This window comes from Amblyomma mixtum, chromosome 3 (assembly GCF_055824585.1).
Source record: "Amblyomma mixtum isolate Tamu chromosome 3, ASM5582458v1, whole genome shotgun sequence".
NCBI lineage: Eukaryota > Metazoa > Arthropoda > Arachnida > Ixodida > Ixodidae > Amblyomma > Amblyomma mixtum.
In genome coordinates this window covers 415,862,125-415,888,853 of record NC_143014.1, presented here as the reverse complement: position 1 = coordinate 415,888,853, position 26,729 = coordinate 415,862,125, and the positions used below count along the sequence as shown (strand labels likewise).

The following is a 26,729-nucleotide window of genomic DNA, read 5'->3' as shown; positions in this document are numbered from 1 at the left end:
CAGCTCCGCGTTTTTCGTCTACGTCACGGGGCGCGGCCACGGCGCCGAAAGGAACCGTTCCGCCACAGGAACCGCGGCGAGTAGGTCCTCTTCGCGGCAACCGCTGCCGCACTCTTGTAAACAAACATGGCGGCGCCCATGACCCCGTTTCTTTTCGCGGCTCTTTGCGGAGAGAAGACCAAGAAACAGGGAAGATGCCTTCGATCTGTCGGAGGAGGATTTCCGCCGCCATTTCAGAATGAGTAAGGCGCTGGTGCGTAGGCTGCGTGCTGATCTTGAGGACGAAATCGGGACGAAGGGGCCGACCGGACTGCCGACAGAAGCGAAAGTTCTGTGTGCGCTTCGGTTTTTTGCGACCGGGAGCTTTAAGGCTTCTGTCAGCAGTGAGGTGACCATCCAACTCTCGCAATCCTCAATGAGCAACAGCATCGGCGCAGTAGCGCTAGCTATAACTAGCGCAGGCAAGCGAAAAGGGTGGGTAACCTTTCCGTCCACGCCAGCGGAAAAGCAGCGGGAAGTGGAAGAATTTTTGCACCGCGGCCGAATTCCTGGTGTTGTTGGCTGCATCGATGGAACCCTCGTTGCCATCAGTCAGCCCAAAGGTCTCAGCCCTGGTGAAACGCAGGCATTCATGACCAGAAAGGGCTACTACGCCCTAAACACGATGTCGGTAAGTACTACACGTCTGTCCTCGTTAAAAAAAAATACAGAATTCGCGAATGTCAGCCACCTGCGTGGATTGCGTGCATTTGTATGCTTAAATTTTAATGCACTCAAAATTGGAGGGAGGAAACGTCATTTACTTTGTCGGGTAACATGTTAACGATACTTATGAAAAACAAATTCCACCAAGGTTTCCGCATAATTTTCATAATATCACTAGAGTATTGCATTCTGCGTCACAATTGTGGCCCTACATGACAGACAGTTAAAATTGTTATAGATAACAGGTATACGCGGCAAGACAACATATAAAAGGCACCATTTTTATTAGAATAATGCCCCCTTCCCTATCTTTGCAAAAACTTAACATGAATATTTCTTAAAATTATGCTCATATCATGTTCCAAGAGTGTGCTGCTTTTATGAAAATTTCAGAGTGAACTAGGGCCATGGCTTTTTTCATACTCATTAGTTTGTCACCAGCATGTGTCAGTCTTTCTGCTAACTTTGTATATTTGCAGGTCTCAGATTCAAAACTGAGAACCTACGCTATTGATCCGCGACGACCAGGATCCACACACGATGTCTTTTGCTTGAAACACTCATTCCTGTGGAAGAGAATTGCCCAACAAGGGCTACTTTGTCCTGATGAGTTTCTGCTTGGTGAGCCGTCTTATCTGAACCAGGCAAATACAGAGACTGAGCCCGGTTTTTATTTTTACACAGGTGACAGTGGCTACACACATGAGCCCTGGCCGATGACCCCTGTACCTGGCCATCCAAGCCTCCAGACACCAGAGGGGGCCTACAATCATGCACACTCTTCAATAAGGACAGCTGCGGAGCGCTGCATTGGGGTGCTGAATAACAGATTTCGGTGCCTTCAAAGGTATCCAACTCTGCATTACAGCCCCAAGCGTTCAGCTACCGTTATTGCAGCATGTGCAGAGCTCCACAACCTGTGCCTTGAAGAAGGTGACCCTTTTGACGGTTCACAGAGCAGTCATGACAACAGCGACAGCGAGGATACTGAGCAGGAGGATGACACCGCTGCACAAAACGTACCACCATCATCTTCCACTCACTCCACACTAACAAAACCTAAGCAGTGCGGTGCCGCATTGTACATTTCTTCTCCCTACCACGCCCTAAGCACACTGCTTCTTTGAAAAGAGTGCGTCAGCGGGTGATAAGGCAGCTCGCCAGGCAGAGACGACACACCTCACAGTGATTTATGCATTGCAGTGTTCATCATCATCATCGTCAGCCTGACTACGCCCACTGCAGGGCAAAGGCCTCTCCCATGTCTCTCCAATTAGCCCTGCCCTTCTCCAGCCGCGGCCACCATATTCCCGCAAATTTCTTAATCTCATCCGTCCACCTAATTTTCTGCCGCCCCCTGCTACGCTTGCCTTCTCTTGGAATCCGCTCCTTTACCCTTAAGGACCAGCGGTTAACTTCCCTTCGCATTACATGCCCTGCCCAAGCCCACTTCTTCCTCTTGATTTCAACTAGGATATCATAAACGCGCGTTTGTTCTCTCACCCACTCTGCCCGCTTTCGATCTCTTAACGTTACACCTATCATTTTTCTTGCCATAGCTCGCTGCGTTGTCCTTAACTTAAGCTGAACCCTCTTTGCTAGCCTCCACGTTTCTGCCCCATAGGTGAGTACCGGTAAGATACACCTGTTGTGTACTTTTCTCTTGAGGGATATTGGTAAACTGTCATTCGTGATCGGAGATAACTTGCAATATGCGCTCCACCCCATTCTTATTCTTCTAGTTATTTCCCTCTCATGATCTGGATCAGCTGTCACTACCTGCCCTAAATAGACATATTCTCTTACAACTTCCAGCACCTGGCTACCAATTGCGAACTGCAGTTCCCTTGCTAGGCTGTTGAACATTACTTTGGTTTTCCGCATGTTAATTTTCAGCCCCACCGTTCTGCTCTGCCTGTCTAATTCATTGATCATGCTTTGCAGCTCATGTCCTAAGTGACTTAGCAAGGCAATGTAATCAGAATAAACTTCAACAGTTTCAACCTCAACATTCAGCATTATGATTGTTGTTTCTTGTCCTTTTTTCCTTTTGCATATGTGTTATACCATTGCAGCAATAGCGGGTGTTAGAAGACCTGACACAGCTGCCCAGTTTGGTACAAATAACTGGCACTGAAAACAAAATCTTGCTTATGGCTGTTTATGATCCACTGAGCCTCTTCATCAGTGGTCATCTTCGGCACAATCTTGGTAGAAATAAATAACACTGCTACAAAATGTGCTCGACTGAATTATTGAGACAGAGAGCATTCTTGGTAGCCAAATTCTATGATATCAGATGGGGCTTCTTGATCACTGATATTTATACAAAAAAATCACAGCAGAACTTGTCTCTACGCAATGGCTGAAGCAAGAAGCTGCAGCCATATGTATGCACTACTGCCATAATATCACAGAGTATTTGGCTGGGATAACATAACACTCTGAAAGAAAATTATAAAGTCAGCTAAAATAACGAACTGCAGTTATTATTGGTTCCACACTGCCGAGAGACTATCACAGCTGAAAGGATAAACAATGTAAAATAAGGGTAGTAGCAAGAAATGTACAGAAGGTAACCATGGCTGTTTTGGGTAATATAGCATAACGAAGTGATGCAAACAGAAATGAATGAAAGGCAAATATTCTTGGCTACACACGAAATGAAACAATTGTCTGGAGTAGCTGGTTTGGATAATATAGCAAAATAAAAAGATGTAAACCAAAATGAATCAAATTCAAAGACCCTTGTCTACACAGAAAATTTCAGTTGTCTGGGCTAGAATAATAAAGTAGGATGGCAGTAGTAATATTTAAAAGATCCTTTGAAGCTTATAATGACAGAAGTGGAATAAAATAAACCCGGGAGTTGTACACTTCTTTTTTTTAGAACTGCCGCCACTGGTCCGCTGTTTTCGTTGCTGGTCCCTCTGCATTTGAAATCTCTGCGAGCTCCCGCCACAACAGCGCTTTGCTTGCTTTCACACTTTCTGGCGTCAAAACAAATGACCCTTTCACGAGGCACGGGTATTGCTCCATGAACTCCACAAGCAAAGTACGCTGCCGCGGCGAAACATGGGGACCAAGAGGCCGGCGAGTCGCTGCTTGCGCCATTGGGAGTCTTCTTGTTAGGAACGAAACTTCAACGCGCGCGCGCATGCGACACCATCCACCGACATGAAAGAGAAATATGTACCAAATGAAACGTCAAAATAATTGTTTACTGTGCACTCGTGCATGTATTGCGACTTCTTAATAAATAATATATATTACCATTTGTTTGTTATATTTGATTTCTTTTTAAAACGACCTATACTTTAGTGCACGGCCCCCGAAAAAGTCAGGCAGTCGTGGGCCGGGCTCCCGCGAGGTCGGGCGCTCGCCGATTGGCCGTTGGCTTTCCCTTCTTTCTCCCCTCGCAGTTCGCTGTCGTCATTCTAAAGTCACTCCGTAAAAGAACGGTTCGGAGACGGAACCGAAGTAGGATCTTTGGGGATCACACCCATGACAGTGAGCACAGTGGGCCGTGAGCTGCACTCGGACGCCACAGATATTTCTAGCAATGCTACGAAAAAGATAGCCCGGGTTTGTCTAGTACCGGCGAATAAACGTGGCAGTTGATTTCCGCCACTGGTGCCCGAAAAAAAAACATATCTGAGCCCTGATTTCTGGCTTCGCTGAAAACAATGACTGCCTACGTCAGCCTACGAACGAACACCTAGTGGACAGAGAACGCGACGACGCCTTTATCCTGTTTTCGGAAGGACCAGCAGGTGCTATCGTGATCAAATGATTACGAGACACGCGTTCGCCGAAAAAAAAAATATCGTAGTTTTGCCTCGCAACTCAGCTACGTGGTATTGTTATGCGCATTTAAGGCGACATGATTACGTGAGTGGTCCGAAAAATCATTTCTTTCCGGACCCTCGCGTCCCGTAAACTTTTAAGGCGGAAGCCTTTAATGCCTCATCGTTGTAAGCAGCGGTTGTCGACAGAAATGTCACGCTTTTAAATTGGTCGAAACGGTCGTGACGTCACAGTGCGCGAATTTCAAACGGGGCCAATTGTACTTAAGCTAGTAACCATGCAACCAATTAAAGGTATCGTATAGTGATGCTCCAAGTAAGTGGGACTGAGTTTAGTTCATTGCTTACTTAACACCAATTAGCCTAATTAACCTTTGTAGTCGGACCAGATAAATAAATAAAACCGAGTAGGAAATTGGCCGAGCTCGGGAATCGAACCCCGGTCTCCGGTGCGCGAGACGAGCACGCTACCACTCCGCCATGCCAGCTCAATGGTTTGGAATGAACAAAGGCGCGTCTAGTGAATACGGTGTCTTCGTTCATTCCCATCTTCCTCCCTTCCCTTTACGACGAGGTTTAGGTGTCCACCGAGATATGAGAGACAGATACATTTCCTTTCCTCAAAAACCAATTTACCGACGAGCAAGGCAGAGAGCCGAACGGGCGATGGCGTTCTATGGACTCCCTGGCAGCGTTGCAAGACGCTGTCGCGTTCCGCTTTCAGAGGCGAAGTTCAACACCTTAACCACACACCAGTGACACAAGCAGCAACACCGCGCTTAAGGCTTTCGCCTCACCGCACTTTAGGTAAACAAAGTGCCCCCTGATTTATTTTGATAGCGTAAGCACGTTGGTAACTCTCACGCTTTATGACACATAACGCCGCAAGGGCATAAACGCAGGAGGTCTTACTGTTTCCTTCGACGTCACGGTGCTCTTCTCCACGTGTCCAGCCGACTCCACGGTCGAGGATGCTTTGAAGAGAGCCTGGCAGGTCGCACTTCCCTCGACGTTCCTTAGCTTAGCGCACTGGTGCGGTTCTGCCGGAGCGATACACCTGTGAAGGAAGAGGGAGAAAAAAGCCAGATACAAACACATCGCTCCGCTGTCTTCTCCCCCCGCGTCACGGGATTGCAGCCTGGTGAGAAGTGGCCTCTAACGCGAAGGGTATCCCCTTCCATGGAGGGAACAAAAGCGAGACTCCGCATAGACGCCACACTGCCACACATGGCACGTCCGCTGCGAATACGAGATGGGCTCCGGCGCTAGACGACCTGAGCGGACAAGGCTGGCGCCGACGGCAAGATGAAAAGGAGCAAGACGGCTTCCAAGCGTCGACTCCGAGAACAGTTGTTGGCCATCCTGTAAGGAGCTTTCATGTACTCATTTCGGCAGTACAGTCTTTTTTTTGTTGTTGTTTTTCTCTCCGAAGTGTGCCTTCGCAGTTTCAGAACTAGCCCATATAGTTAAGGTACCCTAGCGCGCGCGCATCAAGGCACCCTAAGGTACACAACCACACCCTTTCTGTCGTAGTCGCGGCGCCGCTTGGGTGCCGTTCCTTTGACGCGAACCGACACCGTGCATCCCATGCTCGGTGGAGAGACGAGACCCAACGTCTGGCCCCGGCAAGCGTGGAAAAATACTTCCCTTTATTGGGCTCCGTCAGAGATACATGACTGTCACAGAAGTGGCGGCAGCCTGTAAATTAGTTTTGTTTGTATAAAACTGATGCGTCGCGTTTCTTTGTATGTGTCTCGGGAAGAGCAAGAATGCATGCACGCTTTTTTCAGTTATTTAGACAACCCCCTTGCATTGCGAAAGCGGAGGCTGCTCAAGGTCGACCCCGATACTGCCGAAGTCTGGAGCTGACCATTAGCAGGAAAGAAGTTGCGGCGTGCGTGACTGGCTTTTTGGTTGTGTTTTACTTTTTTGCGTTTCCAAGGTCACCGAATCGAGAGTCGAAGCCTAGGGCTTCTTTTTAGTTGTGCGTTAATTTTTTCCTCCTCCAAGATGGCGGCCATGCAGAGTCAAAGTGTAGGTGCCTACGTGCTCTTGTTGCGCTTTTTGGTGTTTTGTTTTTTCGACGCCGACGCTGTGGCGCCGCGAGTGCTCGCCCGCTAGCGCCCGAGGGCTTCAAAAGGGGGCGGTATGGAAACGAACTTCAGTCCGCTCGTCGGTGGAAACGCTGCCGCCGCGAATTCCCGGGTCTCCGAGCCCCCGCACCGCATCCTCGAAACCGCAAGCTGCCCTGGACAGGACGTCGCCTTCGGGGGCCGCATTGACTGTGCGTTTGTGGATGGACAGCAGCCGCGCTTCCCGGTTGACTGCATGTTTGTTTACCTTCTGACTTTTGACCGACTGTATCTAATTGACCTCTCACTTGTGTTCTGACCTGTGTAGAAATATTCAATGTATAACTTAATTCAGTGTGTTTACTGCTATGTGCTTTCCGCGATTGTTTTGTAGAATGTAAATTACGTGTCTGTGAAAGCTGCCGCATTGTTCAATCGAAGCTATAAACTTTGTTTTGTTGTTGTTACCTCTTAACACGCCTCGGTCTCATACCCCTGTCAAGCGGGCAAGTTAAGTACACTTACGGAGAGTGTCACTCGCGGTAAGTACACTTCGCCACATCTAAACGACGGAAGTGGAGTGTCACTCGCGGAAGAGTGCACTCCGCCAGGAGTGCGTTCACGGACCACACTTTGAGGGCTGAGTGCGTAGCCTTGCCACCAGCGACTTCAAAGGCAAAACATGTATAGTGCATAAAAAGTACTTACAACTTTATTTTACATGCTGTAACACTGTTTTCAGAAAAAAAAATTCGTTCGTTATAGCTTCAAACGAAGCAACAAACAAGGAAACGTGATCAGACGCAACATCACTACGCGCCACCATCTTGTTTGTTGCCGCAATTCTGGATAGTCTTGGCTTTTCTTCTATTTATATTTTTTTTCATCGTTAAAAACTGTTGAACTTTTTTTTTTATTTGCGCTATCACGTTAAGCAATCAATTATTATGAGTCCTTTTTCTTTTCCGCCGACCTCTTCAGAAATTCCGCTCATTTTCTGACGCTTTTTTTTCACTCCGAGTGCACTTTGCTTTCCCATTTAGCACCGCGTAGCCCACAGTGTCACTCCGGATACCGAAGTGCACTCCCCGTAAGTGCACTTAACTTGTGCGCTTGACAGGGGTACCAGTCACTACGTTTGCTTACCGGCTACGCCGGGCATCAAACGGCCACCCCCTCATTGTCCGGACTCGGTGATGATGTCTCCTAGTCACCGAACCCGTGACAATTAACTGGCGTCCGCAACAGGACGTTTGATGCGAAGAGAACGTGGTGAACTGAGAGGGAGACTTGTTGAGGTGTTGAACTGTGCCGACTTTAGAGAGGTGTCGTGTATCAACAGGATTTGCTTTGTGCTGAGCTTGTAGCTGTGTTATTGAAAGTGGGCTTGGAGATAGAAGAATGGATTTGGAAAGGTTGATAGCTATGGGTAGCCAGTTGGGGCTAACAAGCACTGAGCTCAGAAAATGGGTCGAAGATAAGCTGCGCGAAGAGCGAAAATGGGTCGAAGATAAGCAGCGCGAAGAGCGGGCGTTTGCCTGAGAGAGAGCGGAGCAGGAGCACGCAGCCGCGGAGGCGGAGCGCGCGGCCGCGAAGGCAGCTGACGAACGTCAGACAGAGATTATGCGTTTAAAAATAGAGTGTCAACGACTAGAGAAAGAGACTAGAGAGAAAGAAGGGAGCCAGGACAAAGGTGATTTGAAGTTGAACACAAGTAAGCTCCTGATCCCATCTGACGACCGGAAAGATGATTTAGATGCTTATATCAGACGATTTGAAAGCATTGCGAAGAGCCAGAAGTGGCCGGAGAGCCAGTGGTCGACAGCGCTAGCTACTTGTCTGAGTGGGGAAGCGCTTAGTGTTTACGGGCGTTTGCCGCCGGGTGATGCAGCGGATTATACCAAGGTGAAAACCGCCCTTTTGAAGAGATTTTGGTTCACCGCGGGAGAATTCCGAGAGAAATTCAATACAAGAAAACCGGCGGATGGCGAAACTGCAGCTCAGTTCTCAGCGCGTCTCAGCCACTATTTTGACCGCTGGATCGAGCTTTCAGGCATCAAGACTGAGTTTCAGGAACTCAGAGAGCTCCTTATTAAGGAAAGGTTCCCACAGGGCTGTCATTCCAACATGGCAATTTACCTGAAGGAGAGGACAGCAAAATCGCTAGGAGAGATGTTGGACCTAGCTGACCAGTTTTTAGAAGCGCAAGGAAGCCTGAATCTCTCCAAATCGAAGACAGACAGCCGAGACGATGCCGGGAGGCCCGAAAGTGAAGGAAAGAAAATCAATCAGTGAGCACCGCCTCGCTGTTACCTTTGCAACCGCATTGGGCATCAGGCTTCACAGTGCCGTACCCACACCAGTAACAGTCATAGCGTCACCTGTTTCAAGTGCGGGCGAAAGGGACACAAGGCGGATGCGTGCCGCTCAGCGGTAAAGGATACGCCACAGGCATCGTGCGTCTACTCACCCGCCAAGAACGTTAATGAGGAGAGCATTCGCGATGGCTACCTGGAGCTCAAAAATGGAGATAAAATTCCCGTTGTGAACGCGGTCATGATGACGCGACCGAAATTCCTCGTTGAAGGACTGCCGGTGGTGGCTGGAACGTTGGGAGGCAAGAGCATATCGGTACTGCGGGATACCGGATGCAATGCGGCGATCGTGAGACGAGAGCTCATCAACGAAGACCAGCTCAGAGGAGAGAAGAGGCCAGTGTACTTAGTAGATGGAACAGCTAAGATGCTGCCTGAGGCACTGGTTCACATCGACACCCCGTATTTTTCTGGGATTATCTCGGCGCTGTTGTGACTTTGGGCATCCCACCTCTGCCACCAATGTTGTGCCATAGAGGTGGTCCCGTAGCGCTCGCCACCCGTTTCGTGGCTTTGCGCTGCCAGCTCTCCTGGCGGTAGCGAAGACTCCGAGTCCGTCGTCGGTGAGATCAAGAAAACGCTTTATACACTATGTACAGGGCATTACACAGTACAACATCGGCACGGGGGCCGAGAGCTACACGACGCGACTGTTCTCGCACAGCGACGCGACGACCAGCGAGACACCAACGCGTCACACCACCAGACTCCACTCGTGAGCAGCACTCGACTCACGGTGGGTCGGTCACTCGGTCACTCTCGTAGTTGTAGCTGCTGCCCAAGCGGCAGCGGTGGGGCTTATATAGCCTGAGGAACGGCGGCCCCTCAGAACTGGCCAATCCAAAGGCATCGTGGCTCGACGGCAGTCCGAAAGGACCAACCAGCGACCGCGCCGGCCACCCGCTTCAAATTTTGCCGCGCGCGGTGACACCATGGGGAAAGGGAAACCGGCGCCTCGTAGTCTGGCACCCAGCGACGTGTCCAGGCACGTTGCTCGCCGATGCTTCTCCTTAAGACCCCGCTGACTTACGGCGCAGCATCGTGGCTTGTCAAGGGGGCGTTAGGGCGCGTTGCCTTGCGGCGCAGCACCAGGGCTTGTCAAAGAGACGTTCGCAGCAGAAAGTTTGCGGCCTGCAGATTTGGAATCCGGACGGGTTTCCCGGCATAACAGCGCTCTGCATGGAGGAGCCGCTGTATAATTTCATTCTCGGAAACGTAGAAGGCGCCAGAGCTCCAGATGACCCGAAGGAATTGGTTAAACAACCGGTCAGCAACGAGCTCGCTGAAGAGGAAGTTGCAGCGGTTGTAACAAGAGCGAAAGCAAGAGCGCAAAACAAGAAGTTCCAAGCGCTTAAAACCCCCGACGTCGCAGTGGAGCCACCCAGGAAGAGTTATGCAGAGGAGCAAGCAGAGGACCAGTCGCTCAAGCACTGCTTCTCCCAAATTGGCAAGAAACTGACGTGTAGGGATTCGGAAGGCAAAATCGAATTCCAGAAAGAGGATGAAGTACTGTACCGAATCTACACCGAGAAAACTGGGCGGAACGTGCGGCAGCTCGCCGTTCCGAAGTGTCATCGAGAGGCGGTACTAAAAACTGCGCACGACGGAATAATGGCCGGACATTTAGGCGCCCAAAAGACGAAGGACCGGATTTTGCAAGATTTTTTCTGGCCGGGTATCACCGCGGACGTGAAGCGATTTGTCGCCTCCTGTGACATCTGCCAGGGGACAATCCCGAAGGGCCGGGTCGCCCGGGTGCCGCTCATCGAAACGCCATTCAAAAGAGTGGCCATCGACATTGTGGGCCCAGTCCAGCCCCCTTCGAAACATGGCAACCGGTACATCCTGAACTTAATGGATTATGCAACCCGGTACCCAGAGGCCGTAGCGCTGCCGAGCGTGGAAACTGAGAGGGTCGCTGAGGCACTGGTCGAAATGTTTTCTCGATTTGGAGTCCCTAACGAAGTCCTAAGCGACCGGGGCACCAATTTCACTTCTGACTTGATGAAGGAGGTGGCCCGACTTCTCTCCATACGCCAGCTGCGTACCATGCCGTACCGCCCCATGGCGAACGGGATGGTCGAAAAATTCAACGGCACCCTGAAATTGATGTTGAAGAGAATGTGCGCCGAAAAACCGCAAGACTGGGACCGCTATCTGGCGCCGTTGCTCTTCGCATACAGGGAAGTCCCACAGGCAAGTTTGGGCTTTTCACCCTTCGAGCTTTTGTATGGGCAGCACGTGAGGGGACCCCTGGCCATTTTAAAGGAGCTCCGGACAAACCATCACCTCGACGAGCAGGCGAAGACCACATACCAGCACGTCTTTGACCTCCGTAATCGGCTGGAAGACACGTGCAAGCTAGCGCACGAGGAGCTCGAAAAGGCCGGGGCGCGCTACGCAAAACTGTACAACCGGAAAACCAGAGAGAGGATGCTTGATCCGGGAGACAAGGTCCTGATTTTGCTGCCTACGGACAACAACAAGCTACTGCTTCAGTGGAAGGGGCCCTTCGAGATTAAGGAGAAGAAAGGAGAAGCCGACTACGTTATCGAGACAGCCGGAGGGAGGAAGATTTTTCACGCCAACCTGCTTAAAAAGTACGAAGAGCGGGAAAGCCAGCCAATAGAACGCGTGTGCCACGCGATCTGCGGCGTCACCGAATCGGACAGCGAGGGAGCCATTGCTGTTCCGGCGTTTGAACAGTCAGAGGCCGAGCGAGATGTGAAGCTTTCTAATGATTTGACGGCGGATCAACGGAGACAGCTCCGAGAAGTGATTTCAGAACACTCTCGCATCTTCTCCGACGTCCCGGGCAAGACTGACTGGGGCCGAGTGCCGGTTAGCGCTCACTACCCGCACTCCGGTCCACATAAAACAATACCCACTTCCGTTTGCGACGAGAGAAGCCGTAGAAAGAGAGATGCAGCAGATGGAGCGACTGGGAATAATCGAGAAGTCCCAGTCACCCTACAATTCCCCGGTCCTCTTGGTGAAGAAACCAGACGGCACGAACCGGCTTTGCATTGATTTCCGACGCCTTAACGACGTCCTGGTTGCCGATTCGGAGCCAATGCCCAGAGCGGACGCGGTCTTCGCTGCAGCTGGAGAGAAGAAATACTTCTCAAAGGTAGACTTTGCCAAAGGATATTGGCAAATCCCACTGACTGAGGAGCCCAAGCCCAAAACGGCGTTTTCAACGACATCGGGTCTCTTTCAATTCCGTTTTATGCCGTTCGGCATAAAAATTGCCACGGCAGTATTTTCAAGATTGATGCAACGAGTGGTGGAGGGAATCCCCGGAGTGCAGCACTATTATCATGATGTCCTCGTTGCCAGTGCTACGTGGGAGGAACATCTTTCTTCGCTGAGGCAGCTGTTTGCGAGAATCGAGATGGCCGGCCTGACAGTACGACCAAGCAAATGCGAATTCGGGATGGAAAGCATCGAGTTCCTAGGGCATCGCATTGGCCGAGGTGAGCTGGCACCACTCGGGAAAACGCTCGACAAGATACAGGCGGCGCTCCACGAACAAAGCGTCAGGTACGCGCTTTCCTTGGCTTGTCGGGGTATTACCGCGACTTCATACCCGACTACGCAAGAATAAGCGAGCCCCTCACCCAGCTGACGAGAAAGGGAGAGAGCAACGTCGTAAGGTGGATGCCGGCCCATCAGGAAGCCTTAGAAGAGCTGAAGCGTCGGGTCTCAAGCCCTCCGATACTACGGCTGCCAGACTTCTCCAAACAGTTTGTGCAGCACACGGATGCCTCTGATACCAGCCTTGGCGCGGTACTAATGCAGCGGCATGACGGAACGCTTCACCCGGTGGCATACGCGAGCAGAAAATTGCTCCCCAGGGAAGCAGCATACAGCACAATCGGGAGGGAGTGCTTAGCGATAGTTTGGGGAATACATAAGTTTTCCACTATACCTGTATGGGGTACCGTTCTTCGTTCAGACGGACCACCAACCACTGAGCTACATCCAAATAGCCAAACAGCTAAACAGCATGAGTCCTGCGCTGGAGCTTGCTGCTCCAAGAATATCAGTTCACTGTCGAGCATATAAAGGGCAAGGACAATGTCGGTGCTGATTTTCTTAGCAGATTTGTCGCGTGGTTAATTTTCGCTATTAATTTATTCAAGTATTATGGTGCATGTGTACACACTGACTTGAATTGTGTGCTAGTTTTATATAAGCGGTTATGTCACGCGCTGTATATGTGTGCACAGGCCTGCTTGCCGACTTCTGTGGGTCTAGAATATTATCGGATAATATTCCGAAAGTGCGGGGCCGTGTCACAGAAGTGGCGGCAGCCTGTAAATTGCTTTTGTTTGTATAAAACTGATGCGTCCGCGTTTCTACCCTCCCTAACTGAGTACATGCAGAAATGCTGGTCGAAGGGCTCAATCCAACAAACATGGAAAGCGGCAAAGATCATTCTCACTCCAAAACCAGGCAAGGTCCTCAACCTTGAGAATCTCTGGCCAGTTTTGCTCATGTCTTGTGTGTAAGCTCATGCTGCACGTAGTTCAGACCTGCCTCAACCGGTTTAAGGAGGAGAACAAGCTGTACCCCCACACCATGATTGCATTCCGACCAAAACTTTCTACGAAGGATATAATGCTTCAGCTAAGAGATCAGATTATTGAGCCTAAACCATGGGACATGAGAACAATTCTCAGACTCAACCTGGAGAAGGCCTTTGATAGAGTCACACATAATGCAATCGTGGAGAACCTTCACGAACTCGAGCTGGGAGCACACACCTTCAACTATATCCGTGACTTTCTCTCGGGGAGAAAGGTCTATTTTCCAGTAGTAGGTTTCCACACAAATGACTTCTTCCTCGGCAACAAGGGCACCCCGCAGTGAGCGGTCCTCTCACGCTTTCTCTTCAACGGTGCAAAGCTGAAACTTCCACACCAATTAGCGCAGATTCTGAAAGTCCACTATAGCCTCCACAATATCACCTTGTGGACCGTTGAGGGCAGTGATGCCCAAATCGAGGAGAGGCCCCAGCGTGCAACCGATATTGTGGGGAACAATGTGGACCCCAGGGGACTGCGGACCTCTCCAACCAAATCTGAACTTCTCGTATTCTGCAAAACCAGATTAGATTCCTTGCGCAACCCCCACCGGCCATAGAACTCACTATTCACGGAGTCCACGTTCCTCAAGTACCCACCAGTGTTTGTGTCGTCCTTGTGTTGTCCCATGTCTTTTCAAAGGCGCAGTTATGTGTGACCATGTTAACTACCAACTAGCTCAACTTGAAACCCTCTGAATACCCAAAATTAATATTTTGGGTCTAATGCTGTGGGAACGCGGCTTCAATGGCAACACAATCCAAAAACTTCAGGTAACCTCGCAGCAAATTATGACTCATTTGCCGCATTAGTAACCACCCCTTGGGCATGAGGGAAAGCAATACTCTCCGTTTAGTACAAGCCTTTGTGATCAGCCGCATAGCCTACATATGCCCTTGCGTATATCTCAAGTCAACTGAAGAAGAGAAAGTGGAAGCCATAATCAGAAAATGCGTCAAACAAGCGGTTCGGCTGCCCATCCACACAGCGACTGTAAGGGCTCAATCTTCATATAGCTCTAAGTGAGATTATTGAAGGGGTCACCATCTCACAATACCAAAGGCTATCGGCCACACCAACTGGAAGACGCAGTCTGTCCACACTAGGTACAACATACAAACAAGAAAAGGTGCACCAACCTTCCCAAACATGCATGACAGCTTATGGTCATCCCACCGATACCTCAGAACATGTACCCAAATTTCAAAGTCATGCAGAGAGATCCAAGCCTTCGGGCAAAAGTTTTCTTAATGATACCTCTGTAGTATATGTAGATGCAGTAGATACCCCAGGTGGCAAGATGGTAGCTGTGGTCAACACAGAATATGGCACACTAATAAACGGGGCACTGTACACACTCAGCCCACACATGTTGGAGAAGAAACAGCCATTGCTCTAGCCATTGCGGGAACCTCGACAGAAACCATTGTCAGCGACTCAAAATTGGCGATACGTAACTACATGCTGGGAAGAATCTCCCCATAAGCAGCACAGATTCTGCAAAATTCTCGGCCCACACGGCACTTTCGCCTAATCTGGACGCCTGCTCTTGCCTCCTTTGGTGGTAGTGAGGCGGCTCATAAGCTAGCTTGAGGACTGTCCCACCATGTTTTCTCAGAGAAATCCTCCAGCACTACAGGCTTGCAAGACTCAGATTCCGCCAGCAGAAAAACACTATCCAAATGACAGGTCAAAGCCTGGTGCAAACTTAAAGCTAACACCTATCCAAATCCGAAACTGTGTAGATTATATTCGGAGGGACTCTCTCTGACAAATGCAAAAATTGTGATAGTGAAGCCAATCTAAATCATATGACCTGGAACTGCCGACAGTATCTACCCGCGAGTCACTTCATTACCGACTCTGATCACTGGGAGGCTCTTATGTACAGCTCCGACCCAGGGATACAGATCAAGCTCCTCCAGCTGGCTGAAGACGCTGCCTGCTGCCCAAGGCATAGCGGCCGTCATTTATGCGAGGGGCGGCTTTGCGTTGCTATTTTGTATTGGCTGGTAATAATGTTTCACCACCACCACCACTACCCCAGTTGGTCAGAGGCAAATTAGCGCTACCTTCCTACACATTGCTTCGAAAATACCCTTCACGTATGCACCAAAACACTGGTGCTAAAAGCGCACCTGAAAGTTGTATACAAGCTGCAGAGCAGTTGTTAGCACTGCACACAATTCTTATCAACGACGGCTCTGAAGGTAAAAAAATGACGGCTGCCCCAGTGACGCCACCTGTTGAGCAGAGTGCAAACTGTAAACTGTGTAAGCTCCCTGAGTTGCGCATAGGTCTGTCACATTCCTCTCCCAAGCATCCATGTTATGAGGAAAAGCAGCAACTTTTGCATGCAGGAGGCAGACTGGAACAGCGGGAGTGCAGCATAATTCCCTTATTTTTAGCTACCGAAGTTGCTTTATTCTAGGCAGAATGCTGTTTAGCTGGATGACACAGCTTGTCAGTAATGCATCGGCTGCACTAAGGCCTGTCTCAATGAGCTACAAAATAAATAATTGCCATGTGGATGGGTGGCAACAGCTGTTGTAAATGGCATAAATCACATGCGTCGCCTTTTTTGCGATTACCAAACACGTGCCATAACACTGCGTATTTTTATCACATGCGTAGTCTTTTTTACGATTCGCAAACACATGTCATAACACTGCATATTTGTTAAAAAGAAAAAAAACTTCGGTTCCAAAAAGCATGTGCCCTCGCACAAAATGAAATCTCGTGGGTAATAAGAGGTAGTGTTAAGCAGGTATTTCATTGTGTGCTGTTGTTTTCATTTATATGCTGAAACTGCAAATTTGTTTATTCTATTGATTCACACACTCAGCACGGTTTCAGTCCTCCGCAGGATGCATGGCAGCGGTGAGTCTAGGTTGCTCCATGGAACCATGCAGATGGCATGCATGTAGTTGTAGCTATTTAAGAAAAAAAAAAGAGGAGTCTTCATCGCACAGCCAAACTTCAGGTTCTGTTCCCCAACCTCCAGGGAGCGCAGCATGTATGCAGGTCCAGCAGACCATCAGCTTGGATTTTTAAGCGCTTGACATAATAGCAGAGTCAAGTCTGAATGGATTTTTCAATACATGTCTAAGTTGAAAAAGAATGCCAATTCACTAATTCAACCGGGAAGTTTCCATACATTGACAACTGAGTACATGACCATCCTCTGCCTTTAAAACGTGTACGGGAAATACATATATCTAGGGAGCGCTTGTCTTCACGCCGTTCGGCTTAAGAGTGGTAAGCACAGAAATAAAGGTCTTAGGCTGTTGCTGCCCATCTTATCCGATTCGAATGCCTCCCAGAGAAATTTGCACTCTAGTGTTTAATAAAACGTCACCTGCATCCTTCTGAAAGAAGGAAACAAATGATTTGATAGACACTCACCTCCGAAGTTCAGGACAGATAAGCCGACATGAAAAACTGAGGGGTTCTCAGTTGCAGGGGAGCTGAAAAGGAAGAAACAGAGGTGCAAGTTTTAAATTCTTTTAGAAGTTTCAAATACAAGCCATTTCAATATTTATCGTATTTGGCGGGTCTTATAGAAAGAATTAAAGCACTCGGAATAAAAAAAAATTTGAAAGAAAAGGCATCTTCAACAAAATAATACCCCTGTCAGAATAGCAGAGTTAATGTCACTTGAACCGAATGGCATTCCATCCGTCGAATGTCACTCGGTCCCTCTCGGTGCTACACGGCAAAAAATAATGTAATTCGAAAATGATGTCAGCAACAATCAGTGAAAAAAAAAATAGCGCAATTGAAAGACATCAGCGCATATGAAGACGTTTGAAATTGTTGTGTAGTGTTTCAAGAGCGGGTAAGAACATTTCTGTGCAATATTATAAGCTTAAAATAACATTTCAGGCCAATTTGCAGCACTGCATCCATCACAAGCCAAGCCAAGTACAAAGTCAACCACACATTCGATAAATGTAAACAAATGAAAGTGCTGACAACGTGGAAATGACTTCCAAAAGGTGAACTACTCTACTACATCTTCAAGTACTTCTGAGCTAAATAAGCAGGTAACACCAACCAGCAAGAAACACACCAACCAAAATGATTGACGGTTGCGGGAAATCCCTGCTTCACTCTCGCCACTGCCGATGGCTGCTGCTGAGACCAAGACCGAGAGGAATAGCTATCCACAGCAGCCTCTGATGTGAACAGTTTGCACCTAAACTAACATTTTTTAGCAGAACTAAATAAATACAATTTATAACTTTGGCAGTGCACTCAATTTTTTCGCATCGCTTGTTTCTGCTGCGTATCTGGTGTCCAGAGTAGGCATTCGGATCGAGATCAAATGCGAATGAGTTCCATAAACTCATTTGATGCCGAATGTTAATCTAATGACATTAAATCTTCCCATGTAACAGCCAATTAATGACATTGTGAGCTAATGTCATTCGATGAGAATGACATTAAATTTGCTAGTCTGACAGGGGTATAAGTCAGGCGATTTCGCTCAGCTACTGTGCTGCTGAAGAGTCAATAAAAATCAGTTACTCCAGAGAAAAGGGCACCTTTTGAGACTACAAAGATCTCTTGTAGCAAAATTCCATGATAATTCCTTAGACTCAGAGCTGAAAATGGCCCTAAACAAGGGTCTATGTGGACTCAAGCCGAAAAAATGCAATTTCTTTCGGGTGGTGGTGTTAAAAATTACATGTGTCAGTGACAGATAACCTTCCAAAGCTTCAACAACTGAAAGGACTGACCTATCCTTGACCTTTTTAGATGTTTTCATTGTTAGTACCGGCAGAGAGACCTCAAATAATCGTTGCTCAACTTCATCTTCACGTCTAAGATCGCTTGTACCTACTCACACCGACGGGCTTTGCGCCTCTTCCGGCCTTCCCTGCACGTGACGAGGTTGGTGTGGGCGACGGCTGCACCAAATTTTTAGAGCACAGGACCGTTAAATTTGCGGCACAAGAGCTAGTGACAAACACAAACACACAAACGTTCACACAAACTGAGACAAAGGAAAGCCCACTATCAATACACCACATATGACTGCCAAAGGCTGTCTAGTTGAAGTGTCACAGGCCACGCAAACGATCTTTGAAAATCCCACCTTTCGCATGGCACATTTCACTAAATAAAAACACTCGCAGAATCTCGCAACGAGTCCAAAAAGCCTACCTATGTTCAAAGTTGGTCAGTACAACCAAGAAATGACAGACAAGAGAAGAAAAGAGTGCTTTTGTACCGTAATACTTTAAACCCAATCTTCAGATGATTTGGAAAGATATTGAGCAATGGCGAGATCAGATTTATAAAAGTCTGCGTGGTATTTGAACACGACTCAAAACTATGAAGTTCTCAAGTATAAATTTATCCAAATGATTTTCAACCATGCAACACATATATTGGATACACACTTGAAATTCCGAATATTAGTTCACCTCACAGCAAAGTTCTGCATTAAAAAATGTAGTGAAAATGGAGGGCCACATCCAGCTGCATGATATCTGTAGAAAGATTATCATATTATGCACAAAAGTGGTGCTTATATACCTTGAAAATTCATTAAAATATGCTGTATCAGAGCGTGTATGCAGCCAAAAAAACTGTTACTCACATATTTTGAGCTCCAGACAAAGCTACCCACAATTAAGTACACCATTAATGGTTTTGGTGTACTTGGCGCACAAAACATTGTGACGAATATATATCGCAAAACAGCGTTTCATTGTCAGAACAAAAACGCAAGATTTAAAATAAAGAGAATCTACATCAGAAGGCGACTGTCGTTTGCAGATTCGCCAGGTAAATACAGGTAAATATATTTTGGCCGACATTCGCGGCATTTGATCGCTACCGAGCCTGAGACTGATGCATCGCATGTACCCCGAGACCTACCCGACCGATACGTGTAGAGTCTGCCAGAGGGAGCCGGCAGATCACACGCACATCTTGTGGGACTGCATCAGAAATCCAAACGAAGCAAGATCAGGAACAATCCCGCCGCGGCTGGAGGCAGCAGCGAAGAGCAACGACCATGACCAACAGCTATGGGCCGTCCAGCAGGTCCTCGGGGCGCTCGAAAGGCAGGGACCCAGCGAGCCGGCAACGGCGAGCGGAGACCCGCGCCGAGTAACGGCAGCCTCGTAGACGACGTAGGCCCTCGTCGGGGCGCGCGAGCGCCCAACTGCAGGCACAAATAAAGTTTACTCCAATCCAATCTAATCTCGATCGGAATTTTTGTCGACGCGTCTCTAGCATGCAGCACACAAAAGCAGACACCAGCGAAAGGCGCGGCAGAAGGGCCTTGTAATCAGGAGCTCTCCACCGATTAGTCCTGCTGCCCGTGAAGCACAAAACAGAACAGTGGTTATGGCTCTCGGCTGCTGCCCCGAAAGACGTGGGTTTGATCCCGGCCGCGGCGGTCAGATTTCGATGGAGGCGAAATTCTAGAGGTGCGTGTACTACGCGATATCAGTGCACGTTAAAGAACCCCAGGTGGTCGAAATTAACGGAGCTCTTCACTAGGCGTCTCTAATAGCCCGAGTCGCTTTGGGATGTTAAACTGCCATAAACCAAACCAGAACGGCCCAGACACGTGGCATATTGGTAGAGAGCGGAATGGCTTCTGCACCTAACGCACTTTAAAAACCGCAATAAAAGGGCTGCCACTGCGCAGAAAGTCGTTCTACACGCAATGTACTGCTAACAGACGGTCAACACACAAGGCAAACAAAACAGTATCGTGTAGACTTACCGTGAATGCCCGATTAAGTCGGATACCCATCGAAATGCAAACCTCAACCGCCGCCCCCACACACCATGTGGAAGATGCGGAAGCGTGTACAAGGTAACATGGTTGCCTGTTCCATAAATGGTATTCCGCCGTCTTGTCATGAAACACCAAATAAAAACCTATTTGCCGAGCTTATCGTTAATATTCCCCCATTTTGCGTCTACAGTGTGTGCTGATGCAAGCAAACACTCAAAAGTGAGTTTTCAAAACCGCATTTTTTCTACGAATGCAGAACCGAAACTCTTCTATTTTACCTGCACTACGTTTCCCTGCTCGAAAACATGGGCGCGAAGTTTGAATGGTTCGCCGGCGTCAAAGCCAAATTCTCACCAAATTACTCCGAATTGATATGGGTCCCAGCCTATTCCGGGAATTTGGGGAACGAGTTGGCCCACAATAAAGCCCAAGATTTCGTCGACCGGGCAGGGGATGAGTCTGGGTCCCTTAATTTCACAAAGGACTCTATGATCACATATCGCGATCTCACCAATCATTTTAAACTAGAGAGGAGAATTTCCCCCCCTCTGCACAAAAGCCTGACGAAAGAACAAGAGCTTACGTGGCGTCGTCTACAGACGAGATCGATACGCACCCCATCTTCCCGGGTACAGATCATTTTTTCTTAATCGTACTACGAAGCGGGGCGGAGGCGTAGCAATGTTGATCAAAGAAAACTATTCCTGTGACATTTTATCTGATCACTGCTTAAGTAACGATGACATAGAAATGCTGGCAGTTGGGTGTGGCGGTCAAGCTTTTTGCGTTGTTTATCGTCCCCCACATGGCAATATAGCCAAGTTTTTTGGCAGCTTCGAACACGAGTTATCTTTTCTTTCTGAAAACTTCTTGGCGTGCATCGGGGGCGATTTCAACATAGATATGAGCACAAGCAGTTCAGTGCAAGAGCGCATGTTAGTCACCATACAAACAGCTGGCTTCCAAAATGAAATCCGCGGACCTACACGTGTTACCTCACATTCTTCTTCTTCTTTGGATTTACTAATCACCAATCGCGAGGATGCGTCATTTGCCGGTCGTATCGCTACAGACATTAGCGACCATCTTCCTATCTTCGTCCGTCTTCAAAAAGAACCTTCCGCAAAGACAGCCTTGAAAGTCCGTCGACAGCTACTTTCCCAAAGCCGCCTTGACCATTTCAGGAACAGTATTTCACTTGTGAACTGGAATCCTGTTTTCCAGCACACAACACCCGATGAATCATACAGTGAGCTCCTTCGGCTCTTTCTCCCAATTTATAATGAGTGTTTCCCTATCGTTGAGATAAAACCTTCAAGAAAAGCACGAAAGCCATGGATGACTGCTCGCTTGGTACGACTGGTAAAAAAGAAACAGAAGCTCTTCGCGACTTTCATAAAAAGTAGAGCCCCCGATGTGTTAGCCACTTATAAGTCGCTAAGGAACCGCTTAAATAGCGAAATTAAATCATCCAGGACTGCCTACTATTGTTTAATGCGCATCTCTCAGACAGCCCGAAAGAAAAGTGGAGACGCCTAAATATTCTGCTAAATCGAAATAACCAACATCAGGACCTCGCGAGCCTAGTTATGCATGACAAGGAAATCGCTGGGCCGTCCCTTGCAAATCCCTTCAACCAATATTTCACTGAAGTTGGAAGCAGTCAGTACAATCCAGGTATGTCTCGATTTTTGGGCAACAGGCTAAACGAATCGATGTTTCTTGAACCAACCGACGAAGCTGAGGTTTACTCGGTGTGAAAAAGTTTAAAGAACACGACAAGTCTTGACCCAAGTAATATTCAATGTTTACCTGTAAAATACGTACTACCTTTGATCGTGCCATGCCTTACACATATTTAGAATACCGCGCTTCGCACAGGACGTTTTCCCGCTGCCATGCACGTGGCCAAAGTTGTGGTTATTTATAAAAAAGGCGATAGAAACGTTCTAGGAAATTACAGGCCAATATCTGTACTACCTTTTTTCTCCAAGGGGCTAGAGCGAATAATGCATCGACGTTACAATTTCCTACAGAAGCACTGCGTAATAGCTAACTGTCAGTATGGATTTACAAAGCATAGATCAACTGAGCATGCTCTGCTTGATCAAAAAGAATACATATTAAATAACTTCGAAGCTCAACACCTCACCTTAGGCGTCTTTGTAGACTTTAGCAAAGCATTCGATACACTGAATCACGAAACTCTGTTTAATAAACTCGACCACTAAGGTATACGTGGCCACGCCCTCAGTCTCATTCAATCGTATTTCAGTGCTCGTCGCCAGTATGTTGCTTTAAATCACAGCTCTTCGGACTTGTTAGCAATCACAAACGGCGTGCCCCAGGGCAGCCTTCTGGGGCCGCTCCTATTCAACATATATATTAATGACATATGCAACATCAGTAATTTAGTTAAATACATCATATATGCTGACGACACCAGTCTATTTTTGTCCTCACCTGACATCAAAGAACTAACTAGCACCGCAAATACAGTTTTGTCATCATTATCTGAGTGGTCATCTTTGAACTCATTAAAAATAAACAAGCTAAAAACTAAAGCTTTATTGTTCCATCCGAAGGGGCAGCATATAGGCAGTGTGCCACCACTCTATTTCGACAACGCCCCCATTGAGTACGTGGAAACCTTCACATTACTCGGAGTAGTATTTACTGCTACTATGTCGTGGGACGCCCATGTAAGCAAAGTGTGCCTATCCCTTTCCAGATATATTGGGATAATTTAGCGGAATAAACATATTTTACCCGCAAAAACTAAGCTGAATCTGTACTATGCGTTCTTTTATTCTTATGTATCGTATTGCTTCCTTGTATGGGGACAAACCACAGCATCTAACATCCAGAAGCTTCTAGTACTGCAAAAAAGAATACTTCGCGTAATTGCTAATGTACCGTATGATGCTCCGACACGTCCTATCTACCAGCAATACAGAATGATACCAGTAACAAGAATGTTCGATTACAGGTTTGCATCCTTCTATAAAAAAATAATAGCCGAAGACGACACTTTTTTTTTCTAGCATTGTGACACTTACACCACATCGGACATGACACGACAGCGTATCATCTATTCATTACCACGATGCAGAACAAACTATGGCTTTTCCACACTAAAATAGATTCTTCCCAAATACTTGAACACGCCATTTTACGACACGTTGCTCAGCATGTCTGTCTCGGCTATTCGAAATGTGTTTGCAAGCTAGGTCCCACAGTATGCGTACCCATGTATAGAATTCTATTGCATTGAACCGTAAATGTTGTGTAAAACCTTTATTCTGTTGTGCGGAAATACTACTTGTTCATGCAAAATAAAAACAGTTTCCTTTCATGCATGTATTTTAAAAAAAAAAGTTTCTTTTATGCACGTATTTAAAAAAAATTTTCCTTTTATGCATATATTTACATGCCTTGACTTTCCGTGTACCTTGCGTTGTTACCAGTGTATGAAGTAACCATCATAGTCGCTACCAAACTGCCTCTTTGTAGGGGTGGCGAGGCTTGTCAAGCGGTCGTAATGACTGCTTTTTTCTTGCCGCCCTCAGTTTTTGTAAAAAAAAAAGCTGAAATAAAGTGATTGATTGATTGATTGATTGATCACTCCTCGCGCACATTTATCCAGATTTTTACAACCCAAACTGTAAACACTGTGGCCAACGAGCCACTTACGATCACATCCTGTGGGACTGCAAAATAGAGCCACCTCCGGGTGATCTAGTTACCGCTCCTTCTCCCGAGCGATGGGAGACCGTGCTGGCTATAGCTCTGACCCCAGAACGCAAGTTTTGCCAGTGGAGCGGTCTGACAAGTTGTCGATGGCTGCGTAGTCTCGACCACTTAACGCGACCTCTTACCAAGCACTCTCCGGCGAATAAACTGTTTTACAATCAATCAACCGGGTGAATGGGAGAAACAAGTATATTCAGCGTGATGGTGCGTCGCAGCACGCCTCCGCGTGAATGTAAAAAAGCGGAAATACAAAGGTCATGTTCCTCTGTCAGGATATGGTGGGCGGCTAGATGTTTGATTGGCGCCGAAATTATAATTAATCGGGCCAACCTGCCCACCACTGCACTCTCCGTAAATTCGGAGGGGGAGGAGCGACAAATCTCTCCACCCCGCGTGCGGAAGATGAGGTTAGACTGCTGACCGGCGATAGGGGCCACGCCTGATTAGCCGTTGACCGGAGGCATGAGGCGTAGGCAGGTTACTTATCAAACACTTTTATACTCGGGCAAACCAGCACAACAAAAAGTTACAAAACAAGGCCCAACAAAACAGCGGCAATACAGAGACGCGACACGAATAAACACAGAATCGAACACAAACAACTATTAACAATAGGAAGGAAAGCAACAGGGCGAGAACTATACAACAAAGTTACACGATTAAAGCAATGTACAAAAGAATAGGACGAGAACAGCGACAGAACAAAGAAAATAGTGGAGCGAGTGGTGAGAATCGGTGGCTTAGCTGCGTAGTGGCAAGGTCCGGTCGCAGGGAGCGTCGGGCTGCGGAAGCGCGCGGTGCTGATGGGGGGGTGCGGATACGGGCGAACTTGGGCCACGGGTTACGCGTCTTCCACGCGTCTTTCGGGGCCGCCGTCGCCGCGCTCTACGCGTCAGACACCGCCTAGGCTCGCTTGCCGACCACTGCCCTGGCTGACCCTACACACGTTGGCACGCACCGAAATCTCTAAACCAACTAACTCGGTCGTGATTTTCCCGCCACCGTGTTCACGTGACAAACCACAAAAAAAACAAATAAAAGCAAACGAATCCTCTCGGCCCCGTGCACCAACGATTTACAGATGTTGAGAAGGGGGGAGAAGAAACATGAAGAAACTGAAGGGGATGCGAAGGAAAGGTATGGTCCTAACGAGGAGCGATGTTAACTTCCCAAGGTTGGGACGGGTACTAGGGCATTCACCGGCCGCTTCCCGTCCCCCCCTCGCGAAAGCACTCGCTTCCCGGCGATAATCCTGAGGAGGGGGGCGGCGTAGTCTTGACCCCCCAGCGTCGCGAGGGGTCAACGCCCACGCGGGGGGGAGGCAAAGTCATCGCCGCTGCGTCGCGACATGCCCGCATACTACCGGCGCCGTGGCCAGCCGTGGCCAATTCGGTCGGAGAAGAAAAAAGAAAGATAAGGCATGCGCGCACTTTGTGACATCCTCATGCATCAAAAAACGCTCTTTTCCGGCCTGTACTATAGTCAGATACAACTTAAGAAGGCAGCGGCTTTTCCCCGTCAAAGAACCCCCTTCCAGCCAATGGCGTCGACCGATTCTCATTGTCCTGCTAGCGTGACAATACAGGGAGTGGAAGATGAAAGGGGATAGTCCTCTCACTCCATAGTCGGGGATAGACCCCTCTCTCCTTTGTGGGACCGCTCCCTGTATTGTCACAATAGCAGGGTCATGAGAATCGGCCCACGCCATTGGCTCGAGGGGGGTTCTTTGGTGGGGAAAAGCCGCTGCCTTCTTAAGTTGTATCCGACTAGGTTTCAAAGGGATGGGCGCATTCCAAATTGGCAAATTGGTTTTTAAGGAAAGGAAATGGCGCAGTATCTGCCTCACATATCTCGGCGGGCACCTGAACCGCACCATGAGCGAAGGGAGGAAGGTGGGAGTGAAAGAAGAGAGAGACAGCACACGGGCGTTTTCTGCGTTTCACCTCCGTTGAAACGCGGCCGCCACGGTCGGGATCGAAGCCGGGTACTCCGGCTCGGTAGACGAGCGCCTTAAGCACTGAGCCACCGTGGCGGGTATGGACGCATTCCTGAATTACCGCATCGATATCAGTATTCCCGAATGAGGAATGTTGGATCACTCACAAAACGTACCTCTGTCAAGCGCGTTGGGCAATCATGACCGGATGATAAAACTGAATCCTTTCTAGACATTCCTTTTATAAGAAAGCTGCTCTTTTACATCACTGAATAGTTTACTACTGCCCTATGAATAGACAAACGGCGGTGAAACTGCGCAGAACTTGGGTATAGTAAAAAGGGAGTAATTACTGACTGACATCCACCCAAGCGCAGCCATACGGCTACTCCACCATATACGGCTCCCCCACAAATCTCTTCCACCTAGGGGATTCTCCTAAACATTTGGCCAGAGCTTGGGTATTGCGGTAACTTTTGTCTCGTAGTGAGTTTGACAACGGCACCTGCCAGGTTCAGCCACGCATGATGCAAACCCGTAATTGTCTACGCCGAAATCGATGAACTGAAAGCCGCCAGCGCCTGGATGCTGCCGACGGGCGCGGCGACCTGCCATGAAAGGAGTCGCGTCGGGTGCCTCGATGCGCGCCGCCCTCTGCCGCTTCGTGGATAATGGGGACATCCTTTGAGGGGGTCAGTGCAGTGCAAGTGCCGCTAGGGTCCCTACAAAT

At 48.3% G+C, this 26,729-nt stretch overlaps 1 protein-coding gene across 5 annotated transcripts in view; it reads right to left on the bottom strand.

Moving 5' to 3' along the window:
* The window catches only part of LOC149357740 (uncharacterized), a 142,797-nt gene that overhangs the window by 51,990 nt on the left and 64,078 nt on the right, over positions 1-26,729 (bottom strand). Inside the window, exons 1-6 of one of the 5 annotated variants that reach the window (XM_089577969.1) lie at positions 20,296-20,340; positions 19,575-19,725; positions 19,437-19,498; positions 18,390-18,460; positions 16,953-17,014; positions 5,424-5,568 (exon numbers count right to left, since the gene is read on the bottom strand). In XM_089577969.1, coding sequence (XP_089434095.1) covers positions 5,528-5,568; positions 16,953-17,014; positions 18,390-18,460; positions 19,437-19,498; positions 19,575-19,725; positions 20,296-20,325 — 417 coding nt within the window. In that variant the 5' untranslated portion in view covers positions 20,326-20,340 and the 3' untranslated portion in view covers positions 5,424-5,527. Of the gene's footprint in view, positions 1-5,423; positions 5,569-16,424; positions 16,481-16,952; positions 17,015-18,389; positions 18,461-19,436; positions 19,499-19,574; positions 19,726-20,295; positions 20,341-26,729 lie in introns of those variants that run through there. The other 4 variants (XM_089577965.1, XM_089577968.1, XM_089577966.1 and 1 more) reach the window with 4 other exon arrangements.